Source organism: Siphateles boraxobius, unplaced genomic scaffold (assembly GCF_051911475.1).
Source record: "Siphateles boraxobius isolate OS27281-9 unplaced genomic scaffold, OSU_SipBor_1 7, whole genome shotgun sequence".
Classification (NCBI taxonomy): domain Eukaryota; kingdom Metazoa; phylum Chordata; class Actinopteri; order Cypriniformes; family Leuciscidae; genus Siphateles; species Siphateles boraxobius.
The window spans coordinates 22,507,776-22,523,610 of NW_027509197.1; the positions used below are offsets into that span (position 1 = coordinate 22,507,776).

General features: G+C 37.0%; 1 protein-coding gene across 5 annotated transcripts; it reads right to left on the bottom strand.

The window, feature by feature from the left end:
• Positions 1-598: 598 nt before the first annotated feature.
• On the bottom strand, positions 599-11,361 carry creb1b (cAMP responsive element binding protein 1b). 5 transcript variants are annotated; one of them, XM_077216974.1, is made up of 9 exons: positions 11,194-11,361; positions 8,267-8,350; positions 7,860-7,972; positions 7,573-7,719; positions 6,689-6,789; positions 6,476-6,615; positions 5,391-5,570; positions 4,797-4,950; positions 599-2,943 (listed from the first exon to the last, which is right to left on the bottom strand). In XM_077216974.1, the coding sequence occupies exons 3-9, from the start codon at positions 7,962-7,964 to the stop codon at positions 2,799-2,801; spliced, it is 972 nt and encodes a 323-aa protein (XP_077073089.1). In that variant the 5' UTR covers positions 7,965-7,972; positions 8,267-8,350; positions 11,194-11,361; the 3' UTR covers positions 599-2,798. The 5 variants fall into 5 exon arrangements, with proteins under 5 accessions (XP_077073089.1, XP_077073087.1, XP_077073088.1 ...); XM_077216972.1 differs by having other exon boundaries at positions 7,848-7,972; positions 11,194-11,358; XM_077216973.1 differs by having other exon boundaries at positions 8,267-8,337; positions 11,178-11,301.
• Between the last annotated feature and the right edge of the window lie 4,474 nt (positions 11,362-15,835).

Genomic DNA, 15,835 nt, shown 5'->3' on the forward strand with positions numbered 1-15,835 from the left:
TAATTCAGGGAGTTGTGCGAGTTATCAACTCTGAAACAAAAATGGTCATTCAGCAGTCTCACTACTTTGCAACAGTTTAAATATTAAATACCAGTAAATCATAAAATGCTCAAATTTGTATTCAGTAGGGTAAAAAAAAGTGTGTTAATTTACATTTTTGTTTTAAAATACGTTTAATTGAGTTTAGGAGATTTCACTGTAACAAAATCTGCATGTTCCCGCCACAAATCAGATATTTCCTCTTTTATGTATTTCATGTTTTATTTAATATGTATAATATAGTAATTAAATTATTCCTTTAATAAAAGGGGGAATTCTAATTGGACCACTTTCTCTGTATAAAGGTCATTACAGGTGATGATTGATCTGAGAGGTGCATGAGTTTCCAATTTTGTAAAAAATAAATAAAAATGACATATATATATTTTTTAAACTGTGTCTACCAAATTACTATCCAACCAGACAATAAAAACATGTGAATATAAAGAGAAAAAATTGGTGCTTCAGATTTATTTGGGGTCTCATTCATGCTCTTTACTTGAGTACAAAGCACATTGCATTGTGGGAAACATTTTATCAGACAATAAGACTCATCACACAGTATTAGTATTTTATTAAAGATTTACATTTGTGTACAAAAGGGAGGTGGGGGGAACAACAACAACGAGTATCCACAATTGTATTGTAACAGTAATAGAGTGCAAAGCTTCTAAAAATGTAAGCCAAGTCACAAAGTATATACAATACACTTCTAAACTTTTGAAACACTATAAAATCCTACTGGTACTGTACATAGTGTCCAAAAGGTGAAAGCTATCATACAAAAAGTGCATGACGTGTTTGTCCAAAATAAGTGGGATCAAACATTGCTTTAGATTGATTGGTCTTTTGTATGCATGAAGGCAAACACACATATTCGCGTATTTCAGAGTTCACTTTGGCCAGCATGGCAGTAGATCAATCTCATTGCATACAGGGTACATACAAAAGGGAAAAAAAGTGAATGTCAGTTCACAAAAGTAAAGATTCTATCACTGAAAACAGACAGAATTTGCATTTCTCAGAAAGCTGAGGTCAGTCTGTCCTTCGATGAGATTCTTGTGTCGGAAAATAATTGGTTTTGTGAGGAAAATCAGGCTCCATGTCGGCTTGCATAAGCAGTTAAGACCGCAGATCTGGACCGTGAGCGCCTGCTGTGGAGAGATTGCTTCCCTAATTTGTCACGCTTGAGCACGTAAGTGACACGTCAGGCAGACGGTTTAACATTTAAGTAGCAGCAGATGATGCACTCGCAACAGTTGAAAAAAGGTGCATTTCAGTACAGACTGGAATTGTTGACGGACAGTTTTAATTCAGTCTGCTAACATCTCATTTAAAACATTCTGTCCTCAATGCAGAGAACATGCAAAATGTCATACTCCAACCAACATGTGAAAACAAAAGCCTGTTTTTTTGTTGTCATTTTTAAAATTATTATTAATTAAAAACTTTAAAAGCCATAAACGGGGTCAACTGAGACAACTTTGTAAACAAAATACAACTAATGTAGAAAAAGGCAACTTCAGTTACTTCTTGAATGTTCAAAAGCAACTGAATGTGGACAAAGGAAAATGAAACGAGAGAAATCCTTTAAACACGTCTTTTTTATGAAATAGCTGCCAAAATGCATATGCCCATAATAGATGGATAACATATACTCTTTACTCCACGTTCATAGTGTTGAAATGAAAAAAAAAAAAAAACGATATAACGATATCAAAGCCAATGTAATATTGATAAAACATGCTTTAGCCTATAATGCCAGAGATAGAATGTATTGGACTGTTTTCCAATCATTTATAGCTCTATGATATACAAGCTTTACACAAAAGTGATCTGCTGAATCTGATCAACATAAATGTTTGAACCTGGTAAACATTTTAAATTTACATCTGTGCATAACTCCTGATATTGTAACGTGAATTTTGGTGTATTAGTGACAAAATGTCAGCAATAAAATAACCATTTTATTTTGTTTGTGCAACTGCTGCTACTGCAATGACAGGATTGTAAGCAATTAAATCATTTAGGTCAATTTTTGTTTGTCATCTAAAATGAGCAAAATGTCATAATCGAAATGTACATGGGATATAATCTTGCTCTGTATACGATACACAATATTTCAATTTATAAATGGCATAGATTCTGTAAATCAATATTCATATTTGTATGTAGTTTGTTCATAATTAAAAGTAAAAAACGTCAACTTAAAACACAAGAGCACTATATACACCAAATAAAAGTAACAGTCAGGCACGATAAACCTTTTGAATCTCAAGAGGGAATGATGCCAACTCCAAGAGAAAATCTTCCTCTGTCTACCGTACTATTGAATGTCAGTTAAATTATTATTCTTATTATTTTACATTATTTGTAACTCTTTTAAAAGTTATTGACGTTATACACCAGCACACTGGAAAAAAAAAAAAGGTAAACATTTTCCTCCAAACCCCTCCTCTGAGATTCGGTTTGAGTCCAGGAGTAAAGATGGCTGAGAATGTGCTTCTGTGTTTAAGTCCACAGTAAAGTTTTCAGCATTTTTTTTGTCTATAATGACATAATCCAATATTTCTAGAAGAGACTTGTATTGGCCAGGGGGCTTCTGTTCAGTTCCCTCACATGCCTGTGTGTTCATACAGGCAGTCTGCAGCAATTTAAAATAAGAAAACATTTAGAAAACATGCGTCCGTGTCAGGCTGACTCGTCCTTTAGTCTCTGTACACGCAAGTCCGCCGAAAGAAGAGAGAATGTGTGGTACATCACTCTGATTTGTGACAGTACAGGTCTTTGAGTGCCTTAAGTTCCTCGATGAGCGTTTTGTTCTGGTTCTCCAAAACGGCCACACGGTTCTCCAGACACTTGACATATTCCTTTTTCTTCCGACGGCACTCACGAGCGGCCTCTCTGGAGGAGGAAAGAAATGTAGCATCTATTTAGCAGATGTTTTAACGACTCTTTTTGCTCCAAAATGGGGTTGTCTATATAAGTGCTCAATATCAGAATTTTGACTATTTCAAAATATTTTTATTTTAAATAAAAGATAAAGATAAATCTTAAATAAATAAATAAAAATAACATTTAGTTTACACAGACCCATATGCAGACCCATACAATTTGCATATGCAAATTGGTCCCCGACTCCACTCAATCACACCTGATCCACTCGGTCAACTGTAGTAAACGCTACACGACTGCAAGTGGAAATATTGGTTTAATTGAGCCATACAGTAAAGTCAAAAATTATTTAGACACCAGATATAATTTTTGATATTTTTTTTACTAGTGGGTGCAGGACAATATAGTTCATTTATGTTAGTGAGGATAGCAAAATAAAGTAAACTGTGACATATTATATCCAGAAAATCTTCATACAGTGGACCAAAAATTATTCAGACACTTTGACCTGAACATGTTTTAGTGTTTGTGACCATGTTTGTTCTTTAATTGCTAATGCGACCCTTTTAAACCAGAAACTGAACAAAATTAAGCATTGCTTGATAATTGGTTGACCTAAATTGGTATTATCTAATTGTGTACTCAAATTTAACAGCTGACAGCTATTCAACCTAATTCATCTGTGAGGTAGTCTAACAGAAGGATGGCCAAAACCAGTGCAATATCAACTGATTTAATAACACTGTGAGTTCTTGTCATATTTTATTACCATTTTCTAAACTATAGCGAATAAACTTAAATAATGTGAGAAATGTAGAAGTTATCTGAATACATTTTGTTTTGACTGTATATGTTTAAACCACTCCAGTACGTATTTGTGTTTGTGCTCTCTAGAGAACGTCAAATGTTTCTATTTACTACGTGCTTTTGCAGCGGTGAGCAATGTAGCCAATCACAGACATATTTTTTGTTCTCTTGAACACAGTGACCAATCAGGGTTGATTAATTTGTGGTAATTTTTAATTTAGTAATCCAAACACATGCATGCATTAAATGCTTGTGACGGAAGAGAACAGGGGTGATTTCAAACTGCTTTTTTGATACTGTGTTTGGTTCACTGCATATTTAAGGCATATAAACAACATTACAAACATGATAAACTAAATTCAAATAATTGCACGTATCCTTCAAGTATTATCCTCTTTTTTCCAGTATTTTTTTGATGAATATTCTTAATATAATCAAACACATTAGGTATTTTAGGCTGTATTTACTACGTCTAATAAATAGAACCAATATTTTTTTTTTGTCCTGACTGTTCACATTAGATTGTCTATATTTACAATTAATATCTCACAAACATCACCCAAACAGCTCTCAAGTATTGAAAGTAGACAGTACTTGTACTACTGATACTGTTAAAAAGACTGATTTTGTGTACACTACTGTTCCAACGTTTGGTGTCAGTAAGATTTTTATTTTTAAATTAGTCAAATTTTATGCATTAAATTGATCTAATTTGATAGTAAAGACACTTAAAACATTATAAAAATATTATATTTCAAATAAGTGCTGTTCTTTAGAACTTTCTACTCAGAAAACATCCTATCACTGTTTCTACAAAAATATGAAGCAGGACAACCGTTTTCAGCATTGATAATATTACAAATTTGTATGAAATTCCCTATATTACAATGATTTATGAGGGATCGTGTGACACTGAAGACTTGAGTAATGGCTGCTACAAATTCAGCTTGCCATCACATGATTAAATTATATTATTTGCGACCAATGATGAAAAGGTTTACATTTGCTTTTACCAAATTTCATTTGCTTTTACCAAATTTCTTTTTGGTGTTTACCTGTTTTTCATGAGGCGGACTTCCCTTTTGCGTGTGGCTTCTTCAGCACCTCCTTGGCTTGGCAGGGCTGGGGAGGACGCCATGACCACACCTGGAGCAATAGTGCTGGTTGGGGCAGTACGAATTTGATAGGCCTGCACATCTCCAGAAGCAGCTGTCGGGCAGACAAAACACAGCCAACAAACAATGAATCAATAGTGAGTCTGACTCAAAGAACAACATCAAATCATAGAATATTAATGGCTAAAGGACTTCACACAGAACAATAACTATAACGATAACTATATTAGCAATACTCATTCTGTATATTATAAGCGCACTGCAGTTTTGTCGTCTGCCACTTTAAAAGCTCAAGCTCTTTACAGCAGGATGGATTCTGATTGGCTGTCCGTTTTTTTATCGTTCATCAGCTGGAAAAATTGTATAGATATTGTTACCATCGTTGGTGTGAATGGCCCTTACCTTTGGCAGTGGCCCAGAATAATAAAATAGGTCAACAAGTTAAAAACAACATCAAATAAAAAATTATACTATTTACTTATTAAATAAATGTCCTGGTTTGTATTATTGTGATACAAAAAAAATGTAACTTACCTTGTACCACTACTTGATTGCTGGGCACCAGTATCTGCTGACCATCACTGGTCTGTGCGTACTGCAGGATGGTGGTCCCTTGCTGGGCTGCTGCATTTGTCATGGTGAGAGTCTGCAATCCCTGCATTCCATCTGTGCCATTATTTGCAAGCTGAATGGCACCACCCTGTGTAATGGCGACTAAAGGAGAAATGGCAATTAAGAGGTTGTCACTGATTTGGTGAGAAGTTTTGCACATTGCACTATGTGTCTAAGAACCAAACATGTTGGAGTTATGACTTGTGCAACTAAATTTTACTAGGTCACACAGGTGCCACCACCACGTTGCCCAACTGATAAGAGCTGCCTTTTATATTGCATATGAAAAAAATCAAAGGAGACGGAAGGGTAAACGAAACCGTGAGCTGCTACACAGTTACTACACCGTTACTACACAGCGCTGGTTAATTCGCCTCAGAATTGACAACATCACAGCGAGATCTAGTGGGAAGCATTCAAATTCGGTGCAGAATTCTCTGTTATAAACCATAGATATCAGATCAAACAGTGCTGACAGGGAAACCAGGAGAAACATTGTGCAATGCCATAAATAATGAGTTATTGAAGGCTTTTCAATGCACAAATCACCAACATTTACCATGGATTGAATGTAGCAATGCTTACTGTAACCATGGTATTGTGGCAGAAATAGTAGAATTTTTCTCTCAGGGTTTGTACAACCTTTTGAGAGAAATTCAAGTTTTTTGAAAATTCACGAGTTTACGGCTTACATTTTTTTTTGCATGTTACTGTTGTTAATAAAAGTTAATTTTATCTGCATCTCACCTCAAAGACAGTGCTTTACTGTCAAATGTGCATTTAAAAGAAATAAACATGTAATATTATTAGTAACTGCACTTATAAATGCAAACCAATAGTAATTTTACTGGCCCTATCATCTGTACAACTAAGTGGCACCGGTGCTGCTGCTCTCAAATGTTATTCTGGATCCCTGTATAGTCTAAATGTGCTCCAAACATGTTGAGCAATGATGCTAAAGTGGGAGAATCAGAATATCTCAACTTCATTTGTGGACTTTAACGTACTGTACTGGCCACTGCTGGTCTGATATATTGGGGTTGGCACTGTCACTGTAGTGATGGAAGGCGCAGTGTCCTCCTCGGATTTCTCTTCTTCAATTCTCGGAACTCCTGGAGCATCTGATGACAGGTCATTCAGGATTTTCCTATAGATCACAAATAGCTGTTGACTGGAAAATTCCTTATGTAATGCAAAAACCTTAAAGAACGTACATGTACCTATATGAGGGGCGTCTAGAAAGGATCTCTCTTCGTTTTTGACAATCGGTCACGCTGTCCACTGACTCCTGTGAGTCCTCACTCTCCGCTACTGTGGAAATCTGAGCAACGGACAATTGTGTCATGCGTAGCTCTGACTATATAACATCAATTTCACATAATTGCATGTTAAGACAATCATGTGAGGTAAATAGAATACGTTAATGATGAAATGCATCTTTTCACCAGTCAATCAGTCATGAACATCTAGGCCCTGTTTACTCCAGGTATTAAGATGCGTTTTCGTCAATCCGATCACAAGTGAACAACGGTAAATACCAGGTGTAAACGGGGTCTAAATCGTTTCGAGCCTGTCCACTTAGTCGAACACTCAAATGCTTTCATAGTGAAAATTGCTCATGTGTTCATTTGTGTTCGAATAGCCACAAAAGACCGCCTACTGACCTAACGCGTAAACATTATGGGAAGGGCGATAACCAGTTGAGATTTACACCTGGTTGGCTGAAGACTCAAGTTTGGTTTGAAGACAAAAGGGTTCCAAGCACAATGTTCTCACCATTCCTAATTTCTAATGCGCACTCACAGCGTTCAGCGTCGTCTTCTGTCAAAGCAAAAACAAAAGCGGCTGCTCTCCGTGTGTTTTTTCCATCGTATCTGGTCGTGTACACGTGTAAATTGCGCGAGCTTATCTTGTCCAATAGATCAAAAGATCTGAAAAAGCCCATATATTTATCCGCCCATAGACTCTCCCATCGAAGAAATCAGGACAGAAGTGGTTGAAAGTGGACATAAGAGACTGATAAAAGATCCAATTGACCATAATGCATCTTAATACCAGGTGTAATCAGGGCCCTAGATATGTTGGAGGCGTTAAGATTGCTTACCTGGACAGTTTGCACCTGTGGTGACTGAATGACAGAAGGCTGAGCGGCCTGGATAACTCCGTGCACCTGTACTGTCTGACCATTGGGTAGCTGCACCAGGGTGACTGTGGGCGCTGTGCCACTTGCATGTCCGGCAGCCATCGTTACCTATCCAATAACACACACAGAGTCAAACTTAGATGTTCTGTTTCTGATGTCAAAATCTTTACTGAATGTTTGAGCTCTTCACGTTTCAAAATTTTTAAATGGCGATGTCCTGAGTTCATTTGACGTACTGTTTGGAGTACCTGTCCAAGAGTGGCGATTTGGGCCTGTGTGAGCTGTTGGTTCTCATTTTCAGAGACCGCAGTTTCTGCACCCTGTTGGGCATCGGCTCCCGACTCCATGGTCATTGAGTTAGCTGGTGAGAAACCAGGTGGAATCTGACATCTTTAGTGTGATTTTTTTTTTTTGCCACATGAACAACTAAACAAAGTGGCATTAAATTAAAACAAAACAATTATGTGCACAGATAAACCATTTATAATAAATACTGCAGTAATCTATTCAAAAATGAGATTTGTCCATTGTGATCTTATTGTTACATTAATTACATAAATTATTAATGTGTTAAGCAAGTTAATTCCTATTAATACTACTTTTACAGTCTCAACCTAAAACTTTGGATGTGGAATTGCAGATGAAGTATACATACCTATAAGAGGGAAAACTAGGCAGAATCTTCAGACTGTCCAGTGTCCACTGACTCTGTTAAGTCCTCACTCTCTACTGTGGAAATCTGATCAGACAGACACAGAAAAGTCACTATACTAGTCAGCAACTTTGACATTTCTACTTTGAAAATCCTCCTCCATAGTACTGAGGAAATATTGAGAGGAAACATCTACAAACACTTTTGTTTGTATACCGTATTGGTCTGACAAGACTACCAATTGAGGTAATGACAAAGTGGCATTACAACTCAAGTATGTAATTGTAATACTTTCTTCTATTCCAGCTTAATATGAAGAAGCAACTTTAAGTAATTAGCAGGTTGATTCCCCAAATAAAGTATAAAGACTATGGCTCTGTGGTGACATCAGTGCAAGTAATATCAGATTAGACAAAGTTCCTTCCTTCCTTGTTACGGTGACTTGTATAAATGAATGAGCATTAAGTACCAGGATATAATTAAGTATCAGTGTTGCATGGCATCCCGGTGCCATGATAGTATTACAGTCATTGCCACGCTATAACAAACAATGCATCTAAGCGAGTGATATACTACTTAGTATCATAATATAGTTTATCTGATATTGTACTGTATGATTAAGAGCACGAAAAACCCAACTCAAGCAAAGGTTAAAATCTACAATTTTTTTCCTAGTTTTATAAGACAAGCAAATGAAAATGAAGCTAAAGACTTTCTTGGAAAGGGGAGCTAATTTTAGAATATCCAAATATAGACACATATTAGTTAAGTATGGCTAAATCGTTCCTGTGCTGCAACTCTATATGGAGTTTTAATTGAATCATTTGACATTATGTCGGAAATAAGGGTGCAGATTTCCTGTACTCGAGACAAGCACAGTTATGAATCAATACTTTTGGACTAAAAACTGAGACTGCAACACTGCATGTCCATTGATAAACATTCTTCCCAGAAGCCTTTCTTGTCCAGGGAAGAAAATGCATCAAATATGTCTTGTCTAAATGTAAGATACAGAAACCAAAAGCTGAATCCTTGCTGAAGATGTTTACAGTCAGGATACATTGAACTCTGACTTTTGATGCTTTGACACAAAATACTGGCAGGTCTCTCTCTCTCTAAACATATGCCTACATAAGCCACACTAAAAGATGCAATGCATTACAGTGAGTGCACAATGGAAATTAATCAAAATCCCAGTGTGAATGTAAAGAGTTTGTATGTTCTCATTAAAGTAAATCCCAGTGCGCAATCCCTATGTGCTCTGAAAATCTTTATTTCTGCATTGGTGTACAATAACGTCTGATATGAGATTGTAAAAGTACTGGCCAGTGATAAAAATTAAGTACTGCAATAAAGGTGTAATCACATAGCATTTTATTTTTATTGAAAGTGTATCACAATATGCTGTGGATGCAGTCCTGGCTTCCCTTGACTGTTCAGCATGTGTAGATATTGGGAGTGCCTGATCTCTAGACTATCTGGTGGAGATGAAGAGTTGGATTACTTTACCCCATATACAGCTAGCCAGGCCAGGCTATAGGGCTTTTAATGACTGGCTTTAGACCTCTTGAATACTAGAGGCTAAGATGTACTAACTAACTTAACACAGTTGATGAAAAATTGTACAAGTTTTTTCTTCTTCAAATGCACAATCACTAATAACAATGGAAATATCAGACTCAATCAAAAATGAACAAAAACTAAAGTAATAAAAAAAAACACGAAGCCATTTTCAATTTCAAAATATAGATTAACAGGTTTCCTGAACACTCCCCTCATCTGCCAGTGGTAGAACCAACAGATAATAACATCTAAAATTATATAAATACAATATCAAAAAGTAATGATAAAATGTATAAATACAAAAAATATATTTAAGAAAAATAACACATTGTTTTATTACCATTAGTGGAAGTATTTTAAATGCATGTTGTGTGTGAAACAATAAGGCCAATTGAGCACTTTGAAATAGAAAAAGATGAGAAAGAGTCTGAGAGCCGAGCCCCGGAATGGCACGCATGAACCGACAGTAATGTGATCTCATGACGCTTAAAGTCTTTCTGTGGTTTGATTGGTCATGCGTAGCTCTCCCTCTACTTTTCAAATCCTATTTTCTGACAGACAGATTATTCTAGGCAACACATAACTATTGTGCATTCCTTGATCTTTACATCTAAAACTGTAAGCATGGAATCAAATGACAGCATACATTATTATAAAATACTTGTTTGCATTTTAAAAAAAAAGCACTGTGTGGACATTTTAGGAAAAATGTACTCAAAATGCATTGCAAGATCACTAGTATTTGAATAGGTTTTTGCTATTTAACATGCAATTATACAATATAATATTGGATTTCTTTATTAGTCATGTGCAGTACAGGAGGTAAAAAGTTTCCTATATTGTGCATAAAAACGGTATTTACTGAGTGCAATGACAGCCCTTGGAATAATATATAATGAAACTATGGAACAGTGCAATAATAACCCAGTCCTAAAATACTGCAATATAATCAGGGCATGGTCTATTCAATATATCGCACAATGCATCAAGGGCATTAGAGAAGATTAAATTATTCCTGAATGATATAAGAGTATTACACCCTGAATCCACCAGGCAGCACACATTTTGTATAGCCAGTGTGTGACAGAAGCCGACAAAAAAGGGGGAAACCCCACATCTGAATTGCAAAGATGCATAAAGAAAACCAGAAATGTTGTGCATCCACATTTCGTTGCATTTTAAATGATCAGCCATGCATCAAGATTTCCCACCCTGGGCTTGTGTTGCTCTCCCGTTTGCCTCCCCTCCCTCTGCATGCAACAACTACAGCCGCCATGATCTCTTTGTTTCCAACGGGCCGAACCCAAACCAGACTTATATGCTATTCGGGACGAGCCCTTTCCCTCCGGACACTTGTCTCCTCTTACCGATACAGACTCCCTCCGTCACTCTCGAGCCCTCGGAGCTCCACTTTTATTCAGGCCGACACGTAAGAGACCGCGTCAGGCTACACCTCCGTCGCGTCACCGAGAACAACAACACAGAGAACGAGACGAAAATCCGATCATCAACCCACTGCACTGAGCGAGAGCGGCCGAGAGCGTGGCGGGGAACGCCGAGTGGTGACGAATAGAGACGAAGCATGGCCGAAGCTTGACGAAATAGTGCGAATACGACGTACTTGAACAATAATTTGTGAATGAAACTCGATTTTAAAAAGAGGAAATTGTTTAGCATACGTAGAAACATCAAATAAATATTAAAACATCAAAAACAAGCCTGACAGCCTTGCTAAGCTGGAGTTCAGCTCTAAACTCCTACTAAACATACAACCATATTCTTGACCAAGCTGGGCTCAACCAGCAAACCATTTTCAGCAAGGGTATTTTTGTCAGAAAGCTTTAACCTATCTGTAATCTATCATATGCAAAATAATGCTAAACGTCATGTTCATCTATTAATAATTAATTCAACATAAATTATCAAGACAGCAAAGATAAATCACCCCTATTATTAGCACTATGGTCGACTTCAGCTTTTCCAAGCGAATATGTAGAGGGCTTGGCTGGCAAACATACTATCATTGAAGAAGAGGGAGAGGAATAACGATAGACAATTTTGTTAAATTACTGTTTCGGTTTTCTTAATAAATTGATATTGACTTAGCTAGGCTATATGAATCCATTGTAGCCTATAGCTTAGAAAGGAATAAACGTCAGGATAAAATTTAATTTTATTTAAATAAAAAAATACATTTAATCTGTTGTCTAACATTCTATTCTAAGCATATAGATTTAGTGCCTTATAGACCCATAGTAACTTACAGTTTTCAGATGAGACATTGAATGTGTAGCTAATATGAATGTTGCCAACTTCAAAATATATCCTGTCAAAAGGTATCAATACACTACAAACAATATACAAAACACAATAGGCAATCAATACACAAAAGGCCCAATACACAAATGCAATCAACTTGATATGCGTAATACACAGTTCACAGAGTAGGCTACAAGCTGCATGAAAAAAGTCGTTCAGCATTTTTGTCCAGCAGAGCCTCTGCCAAACCAGATGTTGCTTGGATGCTCTCCACACAAGTTTGCACTGTGAAAAAATAAGTTATGACAACATATGTTTACATTGCTTTAACTCATCAAAGTAAGTAAAGCAATTTTCACATTTTATCAAGTTATACAAGATTCAACAATTTAAAAAAAAATCAGTTTAATATAATTTAAGTTGAATTGACTTAAACATCCAAGGTGATTGTACTTAAAAATTTAAGGCAGCAACATTTTTTTTCACAGTGTGGTGCTCATGCTGTTTTGAATCTCCTCAGGAAGTATATTGGGCCTTATTCAGCATGAAGAGGAGGAGTGGGCCAATGGACACTTTATTTATTGCGTTTACCTTAAAGACAATTACATTTCTGATACGCAGAATGCTACGATTTTGAGAGGTTATAAGCTGCTCTCTCACATGGCGGCAGCAGTAAACCTCTTTTGAGAGAAGACACAATTTTGTCTTCAATTTATAGTGTTGCCGCAGTCCTGAAGTCATCCTGAAGGGGGCAGCATATACGCATTTTTTTAAAACAGCATGCACTCAATAACCCCTCTCTCTCTGAGTGGCAATGGGTGTTTGGGTGTGTGAGTTTTTTCGTGTGGCAGCCCTTTTTATAATCCTCCAGATGCCAGTTTGTTGTGCTTTATCTGTTTAATAGTGCTTTACTGCAACAAGCCATAAAACCTGCTTTTTATTGTGTCATGAAGCACATTGTTTGGGGAATTGACCATCTCGTTAATGAACAACCATGAATTTGTGCTTTGTAGATGTCTTCAGGGAAAAAGTGACAAATCTGTGCAATATGGGAAATTATCTTTACAAGGCTGCATGGGCTTACAGCAGACATATAGAGTGATGATATGGGGAAACTCTTGTGATACACCAAAATCAATAAAAGAATTTGCTCCGTTATCACAACGCCAGCGTGTTAAAATTACCCTCGTCCCTGTGATACAGCAAGGCAATGCTACAGTTATTGAAAACATAAATCTAGAAGAAAGCATCTTTTGTAAAGCTATTCTCACTTTCCAATGAAAGTGCACGTTGTAGCCTGTTTTTATTCTGTTTTTGTATAACCGTTGTGTATGAGTTTGACCTTGAGAAAGAACTACATTCAGAGTTGGCCATAGAGACTCTCTTCCCCTCCTCCTCCTCCTCTTCACTCCCTCCTCCCTCCTCCACCACCTTCTTCTCTCCTTTGAGCTCATGCTGCGCATCATCCCCCGAGTGAACGCACACTCTTGCTCAGTCTCTTGTCTGAGTCTGGCATGGTTGTATCTCCTCTCAGCCTAAGAGGACCCATTAGGATAAGCAGGACTTACTGTGCTTGGGTTTGGGGGAACTGTTCCACTGCTGGTGCAGTGAGGGTGCTCAAGGTAATAAAAAAAAAAGAGCGAAAATGAAAGGAGTAAAGGATACATTAAAGCCTTTTCAATACTGCAAACCCTGCACATCACCAAATGAAAATTCATCAAACGTTGTCGGAGGAAGCAGAAAGGAGCCGGTGGCTAGTAGTGCTATTTGAGACATACAGGGGTTCAAACATTGCTGTGATTTGTAAAGTTATATTATTGAATCGTTAACAAATTAAATCTGTGATTATCCATTTTGCATCTTATAGAATATTCCCTTCAATGTTGTCATTCAAAAATAATCAGTTTAGAACTTAATGGACTATCATTGGAATTGCAGCTTGTGTTTTTTCCCCACTGATTTATATTCAACTAATTATGCAACCCAAACAATGGAGGAAACAAGACTGAGCTCTCAGTTGAGCAGCAACCCACACTGTATGGTGATTGAACACAGACTTGTGAAAGGTGATGACAGCTCTGAATCTGTCTCAGAAATGATCTTTTCTGTTAAGGGGCAGTATCCTTGAGGGGAATTTTTAAAGAAACGTTCACATCTGCAGAACCTTTCCACTGCACAAAAGGTTCATTGTAGTGGAAAAGGGATCTTTAGATTGTTAAAATGTTCTTTACACTAAGAAACTTTGGGGAACCAATACCCATTTTTGCAGCCTTTATTTTTAAGTTTGTGTGCGATGTTCTGGTGCTGAGCTGTGTCTTATTCGTGTGTTTGTATGGTTGCTAGTGTGTGCTTATACAGTTTATGGGATGATATTTAAAGATTATTTTCCAGTCTGAATCAAAAGAGCCCAACTCCGTAAGTTTTTTAAAAAAAATTGCTTTATTGGGTTTCAGTTTAATCAATTGCCAAAATCTTAAAAATAGATGAAGAATTTATCTAAAATTTAAACCAACAATGTATTCATCTATTACAATAAGTTTATTAGTAAGTTGGTTGCTAGGGCGTTTGCTAAGGTGGCCACTAAGGTGTTACTAAGACATTGGTTGCTAGAGCATTTGGCAGTTGCAAAGTTCTGGGCAGTTCTAAGGCAAAAATAGAAAACATAAAGACTATAAATGTCACAAATAAAATCCGAGGAATTCATTACTGTCATTTTCTGCTCCAAACTCCTGTTATTTTCTGAGATCCGATTTTTCAAGTGCATACCACATGCAGTAGAATCACTGTAAAATGATAATGAAAAAGATTGAATGTTTTTTATATAAAAAGTTTCTTCATTCTATAATTTTAAGCAAGGAAAGGTTTGTTTCTATCAATAAGCGATGGACTTTTACTTTCATTCAGTGGGTATGTATCCCAGTTCTTAGTCATGTTTTTCTCTCGCTCTCTTGTTTGTGCCTGAGGTGTTGATAGACTTAGAGAAAGTAAGAGCCACAGTTTTTATTGATGCGTGGGCTCAAAGGCTGCCTCAGTGTAGCTGTCAGTAAAGTTGCACTCACTTTTATATTGTGCTGTTCCTTATAATAGGCACTGGAACTGCAATGGTGACAACAGTAAACAGAGTAGATAGAGATTTTGTATACCCGGAGGAAATCTCATTGGCCTTTTTCTGTTATTTAAAACACAAATTTGTGCAAGCAAAGTTGCCACTCACAACCACCACAGAAACATCAACTTGAATATGTAATATGTAAATCCATATCTATTTACCAGATAAAATATATGTATCAAGCACTGGGTGAAGTATTGGATAGCCTCATGCATAATGGTTTGCATTTATTTTATTTCCTACACCTCAGGCACCGTTTAGAGGGGGAATATGAATGCAAAGGTGCTTTTTATTAATAAGTAAGCCATAAAAAGCTCTGTGGCTTGGGATCTTTGACATTCCAGGATGATGTTTCCTTGTGTAGCCTGACCTCTTCTGATTTTAATATCTCTGTTAAGGCACCATGAGTGTTTGAGTACTAACCGTCTGTGCTCAGGAGCGAAGAAGGACGGTGCAGTCGTAAACAACAAAGCATGAGCACCGAAGTCTGCGTTTCTATTTTTACTGCTGCGCAGGAGGAAGCAGCATGGAAATGCAATCGCTGCATAATGCATGGCCCCTGTGGAGCGGCACTGGGGTGTTACACAACCAGGTGCTCTCTATAGACCTGAGCATCACGTTGTGCTGTCCGAACCCTTGCT

Bases quoted from the DNA above. Each gene is read 5' to 3' on its own strand.
- creb1b (XM_077216972.1), bottom strand. From the start codon at position 7,964: ATGACCATGGAGTCGGGAGCCGATGCCCAACAGGGTGCAGAAACTGCG. The intron at 6,790-7,572 runs GTAAGCAATCTT...TCCGTTGCTCAG, and splicing joins CACAGGTGCAAACTGTCCAG to ATTTCCACAGTAGCGGAGAG. The intron at 6,616-6,688 runs GTACATGTACGT...TGTGATCTATAG, and splicing joins TCTAGACGCCCCTCATATAG to GAAAATCCTGAATGACCTGT.